We start from the raw sequence: 17,972 nt of genomic DNA, 5'->3' as shown, positions 1-17,972 counted from the left end.
TGCTAGGGCAGGGCGTTCTGCAATCTCTTAATGAGGTCACGGCGGCGCCTACCTATGCAAACAACCTCCACTTCAGGCAAAAAATGGTTGCTCATGCGTTGCCTAACTGGAAATACATTTCTTATTTAATATGCTCTGAAGTTTATTCTCTGGGAACAAACGCTCAAATTATCAGTTGTTTGATTTGGTTGTCCTTGGATACTTGTCTTCCAAAGGCGTGAGAATGGAGACTCTCAATTAGATCCATCCTGTCCCTGGGATCTGATTTCTGTACCAAATATGTCAAATATGCAACTTCAAGGAAATAGTCACATTTGTTAGACTCTGATCGATGCAGACCTAACTACCAGTTGCATTTACCGCTGTTAATATTACAGACACTATCTTGCAACACGTATGAATATGTTTACCTCCCGTAAGCTCCCCTGTAAATTCCACTGGGGTTTCCCATACACAGGGTGACAGGTGTGCCTTGTTTTAAATTCCTCTGACATGGAAGAAGTGGATGGCAACGAAAGAGTAAAGCAAGGAGGTATATACACACTGGAGCATTTACATAATAGTCCTGCAGTTCCATGCAAATTCATGTGATTCCCTACCAAACATCTGCAATGCAAGCATAGTTTAGTATGCATGAGTTCGAGGGGGGAAGGGAAGGAGAGAGAGGAAATGAGGAAGGGGAAGGGAGGGGGTTGGATGGCGAAAAAGAAAACAGAGATGGAGGATTTGAAGGACGACTAGTTTGATCAGGAGGATATATTTAGAAACCAAACACACTTTCCTACAGACACACAGCCTTTATCAAATACTGCCCATATGTTTCTCAAAATATACATAGCTTTAAGGCACCACAGGACAGGGTATGGTTTCCCCTTTTGTATCTCTCATAGTGCATTTTTCTCCAAGATGTAGCCAGTATTCTGATACAGAAAGCTAAAAGGGTGCAATGAGTGAGAGAAAGAGAGGTTGGGATAGAGAGAGTGAGGGAAACCTTAGCAATGACACATGGAATCAATACTGTTAGGGTTTCAGCATGGTGAAAAACAGATGGTTCCTGGAGACTTGTTTTATGACTGAGGTTGGGCTGTGTTTTTGTGTGCCTTCTTTGTGTCTAGATACATCTCTGCTTCTCACAGACACACCATGTACACACATACATAAGTAGAGATGTCCCGATCCGATCACGTGATCAGGGATCGGAGCCGATCACGTGATTTAAAAAAAAATCGGGGATCGGGATTTAAAAAAAAAAAATGTTATACATTTTATTTTTTTTATTTAATGTTACAAAACAAAAATGACCATGTTCACGTCTTAAAGTCATCCTGAGGACATAGTTTTGATTTAAAATTACACAACATCATGTATGTGTTGCTTTCTTTGGGCTTGTTTTCATAGACCTGGTTGCTTATTTCTCTGAAATCTGGCAACAGAGTGGGCAGGGCGCAGTGTCTAATAGTAGCAATAAGCTAACGAGAGGCTACGTTCAGCTGGTGACTCGGGAGTCGGGACAGAGAAAATGTCAGGAGTTTGGAAGTATTATAAAATTGAAAGTGAAGGCAGTGTAACAGCCAGATGCAATGTTTGCAAGGCAGAGGTTCCGCGTGGTGGAAAGAACAGAGCTACGTTCAACACGACCAATCTAATACGCTACCTGAGAAACAAACACCAACAACAACACGGCGAGTACACAGCGGCCACTCAGGTAACGGCACTGAAACAACCGAGACATTTAAAAGGAAAGAGAAACTGCCCCAGAACAGTGAAAAGGCCAACACAATAACAGCCAAGATAGCTGAATTCATCGCGTTGGATGACCAGCCGTTATCTGTTACCTTTTTTTTCTCTTAATGCATTGCATAAAGATCGGATCGGGAAAAATCGTTATCGGCAGATTGTCAAAATCAAATGATCGGAATCGGATCGGGAGCAAAAAAAGGTGATCGGGACATCCCTATACATAAGTTTACTCTAAATTATTAATCGTTGGAATGCCAAATGCACACATATAAATTAAATAAAACATGGTATCACATGCAAATAAAAACCGCTACACATAATAGAACTATATACATATTTATGAACAGAAACACATGGACACAATTGTTCAAAGAGGCTGAAATAAAGAAGCAACGACACTAATGTAAACATAGAACTCATACGAATAACACATCACATATGGAGACACTCTGAAACACTAAAAGGTTATGCATCATATATCTGTGTGTTGTTGGTCTTCTGTAGGGTTTGAATCAATAAAAGGCAGTACACTGGCTGAGGTAAAAGCCTGTTACTCGGGGTTGGCGCATAAAAACTTCATCAGTTGAAGGCCGAACATAAACAGCAGACAGCAGATAGCAGAGTTTAGAGAGGGCCATGAAAAAGGCAATATTCGCTTTTAAAATAAGTATTTTTCCATCATCCTTCACCAGAAAACAGCATAGCAATGACATTGTCTTGAACTAGCTTATTATCATGACAATCAGCTTAACATGACAATTAGCTACCTCATTCCCTTTGTTTTACAAAATACATTAAGAGTGATTTCATGGCATTAGTGTGGATTTTTTTGCATTTCAAAATCCACACAATATTTCCTCTGAAGAATATTTTGTTTTCCTAGAATAGTCGTTCATACTTACATCCATGTTCTGACCATGATGCTATCCAGTTAGCACACCTTTGGTATCAGAAGAACTGCAGCACTCAGAGATGTAGGGAGTGGAGCAAGTGTTGCTGGCCTGAAACATGATGCAATTAAACAGCAACTAGACATTAACTACATGGTCATGCACAAAATATTCAGTTTTTTACCATCATTCCTCGAAGAAAATTACATGTCTAATGAATGCCACGTATTTATGCCTCAAGGGTGGGCATCACTGAGCTACCAGCATCACCCAATCGGATGTTTTCAAGAGTCGTTTTGGTATCGAGGAACTAATGTGTTGGAAATGTGGATTTTTCTGAAAGAATACTCATAATCTTTGTATTGCCATTTATGGACATATTTGCCATGACTTCCACATTATAATATAGGCATTCCTGGGGAATTATCAACATCCCGAACAGGCTGCTTCAAGGAATCAATATGTAGATGTTGTCCATAAACTCTTGTAACCAAACAATGCATGAAAACATAAAGCAGAAAGTCCAACTTTTGGGGGGCTCAACAAACAGGATATATTATTCTTTTTGAAGTTTTAGACATCAGACACGCCGTTTTTATCATCAAGCTCAACCAAACTAGAGGGTGTTTTGTGTGTCCGTGTGTGTATTATGTGCACGCCTTTGCGAAGTGTGCTTACTGTTCACCTCATGAAAGGGATTATTAATGTGGTCCCTCAGGTGATAAGTTGTTGTTTTTCTCCTTGAATATACAACTTAACATCTTTGCAGTGTGTGTATGTAAGTGTGGGTGGATGGGGGAGGGGCTGTTTCTTATAGTGAAGTGTGTAGGAGTTGATGGAAATTGCTTTGCGTCTTAAAGTCACTACTAGTCTCCTCTCTTTGAGGAAAATGGATGTATATACTTACCTGCTTCTTCCTTCCATTTTTAAAATGCACTCTTTCTTTTTATTTGTTCTTGTCCCATTGTGGCTTGTGTGTAGATGTGCACACTTTTATATCTCTTGGTCCTTCTCTCATTTCATGCTTGTGGCGCTTATTCCCATCTCCCATTCCCTTCACTGCCATTCTCAATCTCAGTAATCAAATGCATTAGTTTCAATATTGCATGGGGAAATGAGCTGAATTTAAAGCTTGACCATGTCAAAGTGAGAGTCCCTGATAGCCAGTGACTGCTACCACTCTTTTGAAATTGTGTTGCCATTTTGGATGTAATTACTGAAGCCTAGTGACTGTTTAATACCTGGAGTGATTGCCAGATATTAAAAGGAAGTTCGAGCTTCAATATATATTCATTGGCCATCAATGGGAATCACCTGGAATTTAATGGATAGACTTTGTCTGGGTTGTTAGTCTAAAACAAAATATGAGTAGCACCAATTTCATTCCATTCAGAAGAAAAATGCTTAAAACTGTTACAAAAAAAGGTGAAATACTTTTAATTCCACGTAATGTCAGAAAGGCTAGCGATAATTCTGTCTTGTTAATAATTATGACATTAGCTTCCCATTTGAGATGCATGTAAGTTAATGTAATTTACTAGATTTCCAGAATAAATTAGTGAATTGCTGCAGTGCTAGTCATTTTGTCACATTGAATTCGCAAAACATTACCATTAGCAGTTTCCTCATGGCCATAGCCTTTACTGTGGAAGCAGCTGAGGTAAATGGTTTATCAATCGATCGGCCTCTCTGCGAGCAAGGCCAGAATTCTAAATACTCTATCTTTCCTCGGCCCATTTCTAGAGAAAAAGTAATGCATGCTTTAAGCAACATTTGACAGGTTTTCCAATTGGGGTATTAATGACAGGAAAGTATGTTGTGTTTTCGATATCATATTTTTATTTTGAGTGAAGCACTGCTTTAGCAACATATTGGCATCTCTGTTTAAAATTGCATTTGTTGTTATTTAAAATAGAAATATAAGATATTATCCCTCAGGGAATAATGAAACATACGTGTACCTTTCATTCTACACTTCTTCATCTGGCCTGTTCTTATTTTTTCATTTACAGTTCAGAAAAGGAATCATTGAGCTGTTTGAACAGTGCCTATTGTTAACCTGGAGCCCACACTTGGCCTTGGGTTATGTTTTGGGAGGCCGTTCAACATCAATAGCTGTTGTAATTGTGTTGTGGAGTTTGTATAGCAACCAGAGGAGGAGATAGAAAACCATGCCCTAAGGGTATGGTCATAAATCATAACCTAGGCACTTTGTGAACGTAGATAGAATAATTCCCTACAGGCATGGCAAGACTCCCTCTACCTCCACCAATGTTTACCGTCGGAAAACAAAAGGGGCATCATTCAGAGGTCTCCTAGATAATTTGATACTCCCCCAGTCTCGCTATTCATGTTTCTGTATTTCCCTCAGTTTCCACCAATGACATTACCTGCCAGGAAAAAGAAGGGAAAGGACACACATGTTGGTCGTGTGTCTATAATATTGTGTTGAAAGAAGAGCTGAGCTACTGAAATACTCCCACTCTCTTCTGGCATGAACGACCTATTGTTGATCCGTCCCTTTGTGTTCTTGTAAGTGCGCGCGTGTCACGTGTTCTTGAATTTCTCTATTTGTATTTTGTGGGAAAAAAATTGTAGATTTAGAGTGTATGTGTGGGTGGGTTTTGCTGCATGGCTGCATGGCTTTGTGGTTTTATTTTAAGTGCGCCTGCTGCTGCATGTGTCTGTCTGTTCCATTTTGCCCGTTAAAGAGACTGGTGCTGTTGCTGTGAAGGGTGGGACGCTTGTATATGCCTGCTGTCTGAGGTGCTTGGTTACACTGCAATTAGCTGTGGTGGTCCACCTCTCACACAACGCCACAGTCACAAATGTGGCTCTGTTGAGCAGCTAAATATATGTAACTTTACACTTTAAAAGCTTCTTGACTTGATTGATAAAGCCACTCATTGTTTTGATTAAGGTGATTTTTTTGTCTTTTTGTTGAGATATACCCACACAGTTGTTGACCGTGTACTCTCTGCACAGTTTGCACAGTAGTAGCCTATTCACCACCGTGTGTGCAGGTAATTAATCTCCCTTCTAGAGAGTCACCCTCACCACTCGTGTGGGCTCAGCAGAGTAGCAGCATCACTGTAACTGAGAGGAGTTCAGTGTCTTGCACAAGGACACTAAAGCAGATCAAATGCCGCCATAGGGCCCCTAACCTGGGACCTGTCATCTGGGTCCTCTAAGAAGGAACCGTTTAAAGATTGATTGCTGACACGCTTTTGTCAAGTGGTCGACAAACTCATTAAATTCATGACATGGATCTCGCTTACTTCTCTCTTTCTTTGTCTCTTCATTGACATCTTTTAATTAAAGCATATGGAACCTCTTGGTGGTGGCTTTGTGCTGCACCAGCCATATAAATGAGAGAAAAGTGGCGTACACGTGTGTTAGGTGGAAGGCGTACCCAGTCTTTCTGTTTAGCTTGGGGGATTAATGGCAATTTGACTAAAACAAAGAGACGCTGCCTGGAATATCATTGGGTGCCTGTTCAATTACAAGGGCAAAGAGATAAGCAAATAATGTCAAGATCCTGTGATTAAGAAATAAAAAAAACTGTAGAAAACATAGACTCCCCTGCTAACCTAGGAGTTTCAAAGGGCCCTGGTTGAGAGATTGAGCGATTACAGGGTGTGGGGTATGTGAGCCCTTTTCACAGAGCGATCCCGCAATACTTCCATGAAGAAATTCCATTATTAATCTTGAATGCATATGTTAGTTCTGTCACTACCTTCACTTCTGCGCAACTCTGTCCCCCCAGTAAGGTGAAATAACGGCGCAACTGTCCCACCTTGAACAGGTTGTGTGAAAGAGGATTTTGCCTCCAACACCCATTACCCTCCTTCCATTTATGTGTCGTCAGCAGCAGTGAGATGTTGTGGAAATACGCAGCAGAATTGCCTATAGTCTGTTTTTATCAAAAGACACATGTCATGTGAATGAGGGCAGAACCTTCACAGTTTCACTGCAAGATGCTCAATAGCAATACAGTATGCACCATTTTTTCCCATTGGGACAATCAAATGATTGTATTGCAGTACCTTCCTGGCACACTATGTAAATGATACGTCATGTTGCTGATTTGTGATTCAAATGTATTACTGTATGTATGTCTTTGTTTTAGAATTATGATCAAATATATTGGTGTTAAAAAAAAAACAGTATAAACGTTAACTAACCTTTCTTGGGTAAAATAATGTACATTTCATTTGGGTCTAATGTTTATCCTCTCCTCCTGTTTTTTACAGAGTGCCAAACCGTCCTGCGTGAAGACCCCAACCTTCCCTGCGCAGTCGGGGCCTCGGCTCTCCAGCCAGGTCAAAGATCAGTCTCACCCTACCCCTCGCTGCCCCCCCCCCTTTCCCTACTGGAGCCAAGATGGCCACAAGCGGTGCCCCTCGCCTCTCCTTGCCACTCCTGCTGCCTGTCACCACTCTGCTGCTATCACTGCTGCTCACCGGCTCCCACGCCTCATGTAAGTACCAGGACACTGAGTAACCATACTACTAATGATAACCTCTCGGCTTTCCTATGTAGCCATATAGATGTCTTTTGTACATATCTGATACACTGGTTATAAACAGAATATGGAAGGTGGCAAATACGGCGAGTAAACAAGACATTAGTGAACATTTTTCTTGCTGCTTTATGTTACTGTCCTTTCGAGTTTGCTTTAGGTCAGCATGTAAAGGCTTGTATTCGATTACTATCTGAAATAGTATCTCATCTCGGAAAAGCTGTTTTCATCTTCAACAGGCATGTTTTTTATAGGATGTCATCCTACTGTATGCCTCAGCCAAAGAAAATAAGAACTTCACCACAAGCTCAGATCTTCTTTTGACTTATAATCCTAAATGCCAATCTCACATCTGATTTAGTATTTGTATTGCACTTGGGATGAGTGAGCATGTAGGGCCTCTATGATTTTGCTCAATGGCTGAAAACAAGGACATGAAATTATTGAGCGACACATTCACTTTTAAAAAGACTGCACATGAGATTATAAGCTAATATTTATGTGGTACTAATCAACCCCAATTTGGCATTTCTTTTAAATCACAGGTGTCTCAAAAATATTTGCCATGTTTTTAAATGGTCCTCCATATCTCCCCATGTTAATACCAGTGCAACATCAGTAGCTCTTATCCCACCCGTCAACTCCTGCTTAGGATTTGTTCTGCACCATTTCCCCGTTAAGATAGGCTTAGAGCAGCATTAAGGAGACAAAACAAAGAGGAGGCGCTGTAGAGAAACGGAACAAGGGTGATGGCGAGTGTCTCCTCTAGGTTTCATTGTTTGTAAATCCTGTGTGCCTGGGTAAGTGGGATGACATATGTATGTATGACGTCCTGAATTGTCTGCTGTAGATCAGTTAGAGCCTGTGTGTTGAAGTGTGTCAGCGACATGTTTATGCAACATGTAAAACGATATATGGCTTTGTATGTGCCTATCGAAAGTTATTTTTCTTTACCCCACTGTGTGTGTGTCTCTCTCTCAGTATAACAATATTTAAGGCAAAAAGATACAAAAAACAAGATTAAAGCAAATATAAAATATCATAATAAACAGTGCACCAGTGGTTCACCTGGTAAATCCCCCTTACAAATGTGTTCTTACTGAGCGGCAGTACTTGCTGGAAGTCATTACCCTTCTCTACTCCTTTCTCTTCACGGATGTGCAATTGAAAGGAAAACAGCCATATAAAAAAATATGTTTTGACCTTTCACAAGATAAGCAGATATAGAGATGTAACATGAAAGGAAAACTATATTAAATCTTGGGTCATTTACTTACAGATTTTCAAACAATTGTTGTAAAATGCAATGGTCAATCGTTGTAATCTAATTAGTGTAGCGTAAGCAAATATGCAGAGATACCAGATTTAAACAGATTAAATAAAAATGCAAAAATGAAATATTCAATCAGCACGTCATTTAAAGGTCAATTCGGAAATTGAATTTCAAAGTTATGAATGACACTTTAGAGGTTCAACTCTTTGGTACAGCCCATAGAAAGATATTCCAAAGAAATACAGAGGAAGAGATGAACAATCTGCCGGAAAATGAGCCCTGCCTGATTATCTGCCTTTCTTAGGACATTTGTGAGAGAAATCGCTTTTTTTGTCCTTGTTTCCTCTCTCTGTCTTTTCATTTGTCTGAAATCCACAAATTCAGTGAGTTTGTTCTAGATGGTTCAAGATAGCATGAGGGGGGACTTGATTGTTCTCATGTTGCAACAGAGCTGTCTGCTCTTGATTGGACGGTGGTTTGAGTGTCTTGTAGCATAATTCAAGTGTCTTTCGGCTCAGCTGGCTGAAAACATCTGAAATTGCACTCAGACAGATGTCAAACAGATGTCTTTGTCTTCTTCCTCTTTGCCTTTTATGCCTCTCACATCAGGGTCACACACTCATTTTCAGGGTAAGATGAAAGCCGATGTGCAAAAGCTCCTTCTCTCAACATGTTGACTAGAAAGACGTGTGTTTTTTTTATCTTCTAATTCTCAGTTAATTTGCCACCGTGGAAGGACGCAGGTTTTTTTCGTCTTCTCCAACTTACTCACAGCCTCTGTTTGCTCACCCTGGTTTAAATAACATTAAGTGCAGTCTGCTTCATCTTTTGTGGAGATTAGCAATACTTCTCTCTCTCTCTCTCTCTCTCTCTCTCTCTCTCTCACACACACAAACACTAACAAATACACAACAGCAGGGCTCCCTCCCCATCAGTCAGTATCTGCCAGTCTTTGTCTGTCCTGCCAGTGGATATGATCGCTGCTTTTGTGGAGCTCTCCCACTCTGTGTCTCTGTATCTTACTCATGTTCACACATGTTTTTGTTTTCTAATTTTCCGCTTCTTCTTTTTTTGGGGCCATACAGCATAGCCCTACAATTATGTCTGGAAATATATGCACACACTCAAAAAGACTACTTCATTTTGCTCCATCTGATTGTCTTTCGTACGCGCACGCACGCACGCAGCTGAAAGCATGATGTCATCTCCTTCTCTCACCCTCTCTCTCTCTCTCTCTCTCTCTATCTCTCTCTCTCTCTCTCTCTCTCTGCCTTCCATCCCTTCCATTTAAACTCATAAATCACAGTGAGAAGGAGACATTTTTAATCAAAAGAGAAAGAAAGATAGCCAATAAATCCTGCCACCCCACCCGTAATAATGCTTGGCTCCCTGTTTAAGTGTGTATGCTTATATTTGTCTGCATGTTTGCATAGCATGTGTGTGCTGGCGCGTAACACTAATGTGTGGGGTGTCTCCTGAGCTTTTTTCATAGGTGTCTATAGCAGATTGAGCAGGATGATAATGTTAGTTGTAGCAGAGCTATTAAACTAGATGGCAGTGTCGTGCATTCATTTTATGTGAAAAATCTAAAGTAAATGTAGTAACATGTAATATTAATATCTTTTTGTATTGTTTGTTAGGACCTTTTAGCTTATTGGCCTGTCATGTAAGAGTCCATACATAACAGTCATTTAAATAAACAATAAAGATAAGGAACAAACCAGCAAGCTATCAACATATGTGTGCATCCATCTTTTTTTTTGGGCCATGGAATTTACGAGCAAACACGTATTCTTTGTTTTTGAATAAATCATTATCAGAGAAATGTACTGTCATTGGACCAAATAGCTTTCATTTTCATCCCATTTATAGAATGTGCAAAATCACAACCCAGGGTGTTTTTTAGTCACGATTAAATGGGGACACACGGATCAAAACAAAGACCCAATAACACAGAAAGTAATATTATTATTATTATTATTATTATTATTATTATTATTATTATTATTATTATTATTATAAAGTGTTTAAAATAACTGAATAAAATACAGCTCTGAAAAGATCTGTTTCATTTTAGACTTCAAACACTGTTTTTGTGTTTCTGACGTGTTTAGGGAAGCTGATTAAAAAGTATTGGTAAATATTTTAAAGTGTAGATCATTACTCAAGTTATTAGATGTATGAATACCATTTTTTAATATAATTTATTTTTATTTAAGAGCTTTGGGGCACAGACTTGCACACACGCACAGTTCACTGCGTGTAAAAAGGATGGGTGTAAATGGAGGAAAGTCCACTCTCGTTCCCCTGCCCATGCCTGATGTTTTAATAAGCCTTCATTTTTTGCTCACTTACATTTTTGAGTTTAACTTTTCCATATTTTGCTTCTTTTTTTGTTTTTGTTAAGTGGTTCTATTTGACAATAACTGTTTGTTGACAAAAGTGATTTGTCAGCATTATTTTGTGCCTGTCACCTCCTCCTCCTCCTCACCTCTGACTTCTGATTTCTTTTGGCCTTTTTGAGTCCTCCTCAACAGAAGGATTCTTGGCAAACTACTCCTAATAGTAATTGGCCAGAACTCACAGCGATGGGGCGAGGGTGTTCAATTATTTATATTCCTTTGAAGTTGCCAATTGAAAAAAAGTATGAAAAGCCGTTATTTTCTTGTTCTTGTTGCCTACGTCTCTGTGTCTGTGTTTCTCTCTCCTTGTTTTTCTCCATTTCTCTCCGTCTTTCCTTCTCCCTCCCTCGCTCCTTATCTTTTCCATTCAAATTATATTTGAGCCAACACTGTCAAGTTAATTCTGTAAAATTCAATTTTACGAGCATCCTGCTGTTGCGTGCTTGGCCCCATGCTATCTCTATACAGTTTTTCTCTCAAATTAGAAGAAAACAAGTTCATTTTTAATTAAGTTACAGGTAGAATCCCTGCCTCAAGTAGCCTGTTGGCAATGTATACTTTCTGAGAATTGTTGTTGAATTCTCAGAGCTGTAAACTTACAGATGGCAGAGGGAAACAATTTAGAGGAGTGCAAGAAAACAACTTTCCTTCTTGTTAATCGTGCTTTGGAAAGACATACAAGTTTGGCTGATAATTTGCCATTAAAATCAACAGTATATGTTGTAATTGAATAAAATAGTTCCAGGTGTGAGCATTTACCATTTTAAACATTTACAAGAATTTACAAAACCCTCGATAACAGGGCAGCTGCAGTCCATATGACTCAATACAAAGAGATACTAGGACACCATACACTCAAATTGGTTCCAAAAGATAGATGGTATGGCGATCGTATCAGGAAAAAATTGGCATTGTAAGTTATTTTATTAAATGTACCTCTAAAAGCAACGTTTTGGTCAGCAGAATGGATCAAATAGTTGTCCTCCAAATGTGCAGCCGCAGCATTTGTGGTACTTAATTATATCTCTTTTCTTTGCCATCTTCGCTCTTTCTCAGTTTCTTTTCAGTAACATGCTTGAGTAGTTTGAGCGATGTTATATGAACTCAGTTTGACAGAACAATAGGAGTGATTGAAGTGCGTGAAGGCACTATCCCTCAGTTTTTTTCTTCAACATAGAGGTATTCAACACATCACCAAGGTGGCTTTCAAAATTGTAATGCCTTCAATGCTTTGAAGAACAATTCATATCTTCAAAGGTTTTTTAAGGCCACCAAAGAAAGAGATTCAATGCCGGGCAGTTGGTCCGATAATTTCTCATACCTCTTTTCTCAGACTACACAGGTGTCCTTACTTCACTTGGTTTGGAGAATGCAGGAAAAAATTCAGTTTTTGTCTTTGTTTATTTTATTCTTAGCATTGAGCAAGAAGAGTGTCTGATCTCTATTTTATTTATTCTTGTCCTTTGTTTTCTGACCTATAACAATTTAAGCAATCGGAGCTGCCCTCTTCATTTAACGAGCCAACAAGTGTCAATTGCCTCACGTTAGTCTCTAAATGACACACAATTGTTCCAATTCCACCTCCTCAGAGTGTGCTCTGTGATTTGAAATCAGAAACGCACTTAGGTTTAATTTACCTTCCCTCTCACTGAGGAATTGAGCCTATTTATTTCCAGTTGGCGGAAGGATATTTAGTGTGTATTACTTTTTTATTTAGCCTTCAACAAAGGTTTCAATGGGACCAATTTGTGCATATTACAAGTTTGCCACTCTTTTTAGAAATGCAGCTTCGCTGTGACAGCAGTGTGGCTCGGCAACGTTTTTCACCTCTGGGTACAAACAGTGCAGAACTTATTTTATACTGGGTTACCACATCCTGCCACAAGTCCCTCATGGACTGAGAAGCCTGAGTCCTGCGAGTTTGGTTGGAGTGAAGTCGACACAGATGGCCCACTGCATGATGCAATGGGGAATGGTTTGCACGAAAACGTCACATCTTTACTCATTGCATGTACCACTGAGCCCCTCAATCTCTGTTTTCTCAAAACAAGTTGAAATCATTTTCAAGCGGTGTGACATAATTGAATGTCTTGGCTGTGGAAATCAATCTCTTTGAGAATTGTCTTGTGATGATGTGATGATAATTGAAAATGGGGCCTTTTGACTCGTAGGAATAAAATGTAATTTCTTCAATAAAGTTGAATTATATTTCAACAGGCAACAATAATCCTGCCTTTTTATTAAATTGCTGCAAGGAAATATAATTTTAGGAAATGTTTTGATGTTACAAGATGGACAATTTTCAGTGGGAACTGCCTGTACAGTCCAGGCGGCACAAACGCGCTTTATGACTGCTTCCACAACTGCATGGCACCCCAGATGCCCCAAGAGCAAGTCCCAATTAGCCTTTCTTCCTCATATTTTAATTGGAAAAGCAACTGTTTCATTAACCCTTACCCTTACTAAGCCAAGGTAAGGAATCCTGACTCAAACAGGCCCTGTGCAATATGGCTACAGCTGAGATTAATGTAGACAGTACATTATTTTTAAAATCTTGACTTTATTATTTTTAAAGCTAATTTTAATCATGCATTTAAGCAGTATCAGGAAATCAGCACAACCACAGTATTACAGCTGCACTTATACAAGTAAGGTGTACTGCTCTTTTTTTAGGTTTGTAGATGCTACACATGTCCATAGGTAGTGCTATATTAGCTGATACATAAATGGACTGCCCTCTTACAAAAGGAGGTTTATACGATAGAGGATCACATAAAAGATACCACATTGTGGACTGTATGGCTAGCCCTGTTGTTCATCTTCTAAGTTGGCATATGTTTATACCTCTACATTATCCATCTTTATCACAAATGTCCATCAGAAATTGGTGACAGACTGACCAACCTTTTTTCTCACTCCTTTCTCTCTAAAAAAAAACAAAAAAAAAAACTGTAATGTGTATCTGTAAAGCGCTTTGAGCACTGGAAAAGCGCTATAATAAATGTAAGGAATTATTATTATTTTTCTCGCCCGGTTCAAGTTTTTTACAGCAGTCTTTGTTGTCAGTGATTGCGTGAGAAAACCTCCAGATGAGAGACAAAGCAGGAGAGCTTTAGAGTAAAGGCTTGGTTTCCATAGAGATGGCACTTGCCCAGGCAGCCTGTTAGAATTGGTCCTGATTGATGGGGCTTGGTTTGCTGAGGGCTGGAGGGTGTGTGCACGGTTGTGAGAGAGTGTGTCTGTTTGTGTGTGTGTGTGTGTGTGTGTGTGTGTGTGTGTGTGTGTGTGTGTGTGTGTGTGTGTGTGTGTGTGTGTGTGTGTGTGTGTGTGTGTGTGTGTGTGTGTGTGTGTGTGTGTGTGTGTGTGTGTGTGTGTGTGTGTGTGGGTGTGTGTGTGTGGGTGTGTGTGTGTGTGGCTGGTAGGGTTTTTCGTCAGGTTCAGGACAGACTGGCAAGTTTAGCAGCCTGCTGAGTCTTTTTGGATAGCTGTTAGGCAGATACTGCAAGCTGGTTAAATCTCCTCACCTTACAGGTCCACATGGCTGTCGATCGGCAATATCTGTCTGCACTGTTAGTCCATCTGACTTGGTCTTTTACTTCTGACCTGGGAATTTTTTAGAAATGTCCCAAAATAAATAATATTAAAAGCAATATTAAATATCAAAAGTTCCCGTTAGACTTAACATGAAAAATAGATTTGTGCACCCATGTTGGCAAATGTATCCGTTCTCTAGTTATTGGCTGTTTATTTTTATCCAAGCAGACGGTCATGAGAGTGTGTGTCATGTGTCTGCTGTTTGTAATATGAAAATTAAATTTCTCAGCAAGGATTAAGTAGTAAATGCACATGTTGCTCTCATCCACTTTGTAACTACTAAAAAAAGACAGAAAATTATATTTGTTAGGCAAAGGATAGGTCTGTTGAGATAAAGTAGTGGGAGGAAAATATAGGAAAAATAATAGGTTATACACGGCAAACAAGTTGCTCTTATCCAAAGTAGCTACGAGTATGACAGTTAAACCTAAAGTACATTTATGTAATTTTCATCTGCATACTTACCCTGCCGCACCCTCTGTCTATACTGCCACATGATTGGCAGGAGAAAACAAAATTAGTTTGCTCTTAGCAGTAGCACTAATAGTACCAATTTTTATTTTTCGACATTCCATCCATCCATCCATCTTCTCCCGCTTATCCGTGGTCGGGTCGCGGGGGTAGCAGTTCCAGCAGAGAGCCCCAAACTTTCTTTTCCCTGGCGACATCAACCAGCTCTGACTGGGGGATCCCAAGGCGCTCCCAGGCCAGCAAAGAGATATAATCCCTCCACCTGGTCCTAGGTCTACCCCTTGGTCTCTTCCCAGCTGGACGTGCCTGGAACACCTCCCTAGGGAGGCGCCCAGGTGGCATCCTAACTAGGTGCCCGAACCACCTCAACTGGCTTCTTTCGACGCGAAGGAGGAGCGGCTCAACTCCGAGTCCCTCCCTGATGACCGAACTTCTCACCTTATCTCTAAGGGAGACACCAGCCACCCGGCGGAGGAAACCCATCTCGGCCGCTTGTATCCGCGATCTCGTTCTTTCGGTCATGACCCATCCTTCATGACCATAGGTGAGGGTAGGAACGAAAATGGCCCGGTAGACAGAGAGCTTTGCCTTCCGGCTCAGCTCCCTTTTCGTCACAACGGTGCGGTAAAGCGACTGCAATACCGCTCCCGCTGCTCCGATTCTCCGGCCCATCTCACGCTCCATTGATCCCTCACTCGAGAACAAGACCCCGAGATACTTGAACTCCTTCACTTGGGGTAAGGACTCATTCCCTACTTGGAGTGGACAGTCCATCGGTTTCCTGCTGAGAACCATGGCCTCAGATTTGGAGGTGCTGATCCTCATCCCAGCCGCTTCACACTCGGTTGCGAACCGATCCAGTGAGTGCTGAAGGTCGCAGACCGATGAAGCCATCAGAACCACATCATCTGCAAAAAGCAGTGGTGCAATCCTTAGTCCACCGAACTGCAGACCCCCCCCCCACGACTACGCCTCGAAATCCGATCCATGTATATTACAAACAGGATTGGTGACAAAGCGCAGCCCTGGCGGAGGCCAACCCTCACCGGAAATGGGTCCGACTTATTGCCGAGGACCCGGACACAGCTCTCGCTTTGGGAGTACAGAGATTGGATGGCCCTGAGTAGAGACCCCCTCACCCCATACTCCCGCAGCACCTCCCACAGTAACTCCCTGGGAACCCGGTCATACGCCTTCTCCAAGTCTACAAAATACATGTAGACCGGATAAGCGTACTCCCAGGCCCCCTCCAGGATCCTTGCGAGAGTAAAAAGCTGATCCGTCGTTCCACGACCAGGACGGAATCCGCATTGTTCCTCCTCAATCTGAGGTTCGACAATCGGCCTGACCCTCCTTTCGAGTACCTTGGAGTAAACTTTCCCGGGGAGGCTGAGTAGTGTGATGCCTCTGTAATTGGCACACACCCTCTGATCCCCCTTTTTGAAAAGGGGGACCACCACCCCGGTCTGCCACTCCTTCGGTACTGTTTCCGACTTCCACGCAACGTTGATGAGACGTGTCAACCATGACAGTCCCTCAACACCCAGAGCCTTCAGCATTTCCGGGCGGATCTCATCCACCCCCGGGGCTTTGCCACTGTGGAGTTGTTTGACGACCTCAGTGACCTCCCCCCGGGAGATTGGCGTTGATCCCCCGTCATACTCCAGCTCTGCCTCTAACATAGAGGGCGGAGTTGTCGGGTTCAGGAGTTCCTCAAAGTGTTCGTTCCAACGCCCCAACACTCCATCAGTTGAGGTCAACAACGTCCCATCCTTACTGTACACAGCTTGGATGGTTCCCTGCTTCCCCCTCCTGAGGTGTCGGACAGTTTTCCAGAACAACTTTGGTGCCGCCCGAAAGTCCTTCTCCATGTCTTCTCCGAACTTCTCCCACACCCGCTGCTTTGCCTCGGCCACGGATGAGGCTGCTGCCCTTCGGGCCTGTCGGTACCTTGCAACTGCCTCGGGAGTCCCCCGGGATAACAAATCCCTGAAGGCCTCCTTCTTCAGTCGGACGGCTTCCCTGACCACCGGTGTCCACCAGGAGGTTCGAGGGTTACCGCCCCTTGAGGCACCTAGGACCTTGAGACCACAGCTCCCCGCCGCGGCTTCGGCAATAGAGGCTTTGAACACCGACCACTCTGGTTCAATGTCCCCAACCTCCACAGGAATGCCCGAAAAGCTCCGCCGGAGGTGCGAGTTGAAGGTCTCCTGAACTTGGGCCTCCTCCAGACGTTCCCAGTTCACCCGAACTACACGTTTGGGCTTACCAGGTCTATCCAGAGGCTTCCCCCGCCACTCGACCCAACTCACCACCAGATGGTGATCAGTTGACAACTCCGCCCCTCTCTTTACCCGAGTGTCCAAAACATACGGCCTCAGGTCCGATGATACGATAACGAAATCGATGATGGACCTTCTGCCTAGGGTGCTCTGGTACCACGTACACTTATGAGCATCCTTATGTTCGAACATGGTGTTTGTTATGGCCAATCCATGACAAGCACAGAAGTCCAGTAACAAACCACCACTCCGGTTCAGATCAGGGGGGCCGTTCCTCCCAATCACGCCCCTCCAAGTGTCTCCATCATTGCCCACATGTGCGTTGAAGTCTCCCAGCAAGACTAAGGAGTCCCCTTCAGGAGCCCCATACAGGACTCTTTCCAGGGTCTCCAAGAAGGCCGAATACTCTGAACTGCTGTTGGGTGCATAAGCACACACAACAGTCAGAGTTTTCCCCCCCATAACCCTCTCGTCCACTGGGGTAAACTCCAACAACGAAGCACCTAACCGGGGACTTGTGAGTATCCCCACACCCGCCCGGCGCCTCACACCTTGAGCAACTCCGGAGAAGAATAGAGTCCAACCCCTATCCAGAAGTAAGGTTCCAGAGCCGACGCTGTGCGTAGAGGTGAGCCCAACCAGATCCAACTGGTACCGCTCCACCTCCCGCACAAGCTCGGGCTCCTTCCCCCCCAGAGAGGTGACGTTCCACGTCCCCAAAGCCAGCTTCTGCCGCCCGGGTCTGGTCCGTCGAGACCCTCCGCTTTCACTGCCACCCTTCTGGCAGCGCACCCGACC

The 17,972-nt window shown here is 42.4% G+C and overlaps 1 protein-coding gene across 12 annotated transcripts in view; it reads left to right on the top strand.

Moving 5' to 3' along the window:
• ptprsa (protein tyrosine phosphatase receptor type Sa) overlaps nucleotides 1-17,972 on the top strand; it is a 262,747-nt gene that overhangs the window by 124,133 nt on the left and 120,642 nt on the right. For all 12 annotated transcript variants that reach the window (XM_071202900.1, XM_071202899.1, XM_071202896.1 and 9 more), the window contains one exon: nucleotides 6,884-7,110. In XM_071202900.1, the coding sequence (XP_071059001.1) occupies nucleotides 7,014-7,110 (97 nt within the window). In that variant the 5' untranslated portion in view covers nucleotides 6,884-7,013. The remainder of the gene's footprint in view (nucleotides 1-6,883; nucleotides 7,111-17,972) is intronic.

The sequence above is a fragment of the Pseudochaenichthys georgianus genome, chromosome 4, assembly GCF_902827115.2.
Source record: "Pseudochaenichthys georgianus chromosome 4, fPseGeo1.2, whole genome shotgun sequence".
In the NCBI taxonomy this organism is placed as follows: Eukaryota; Metazoa; Chordata; class Actinopteri; order Perciformes; family Channichthyidae; genus Pseudochaenichthys; species Pseudochaenichthys georgianus.
The sequence above is the reverse complement of the archived record's forward strand: the minus strand, read 5'-3'. Positions and strand labels throughout refer to the sequence as shown.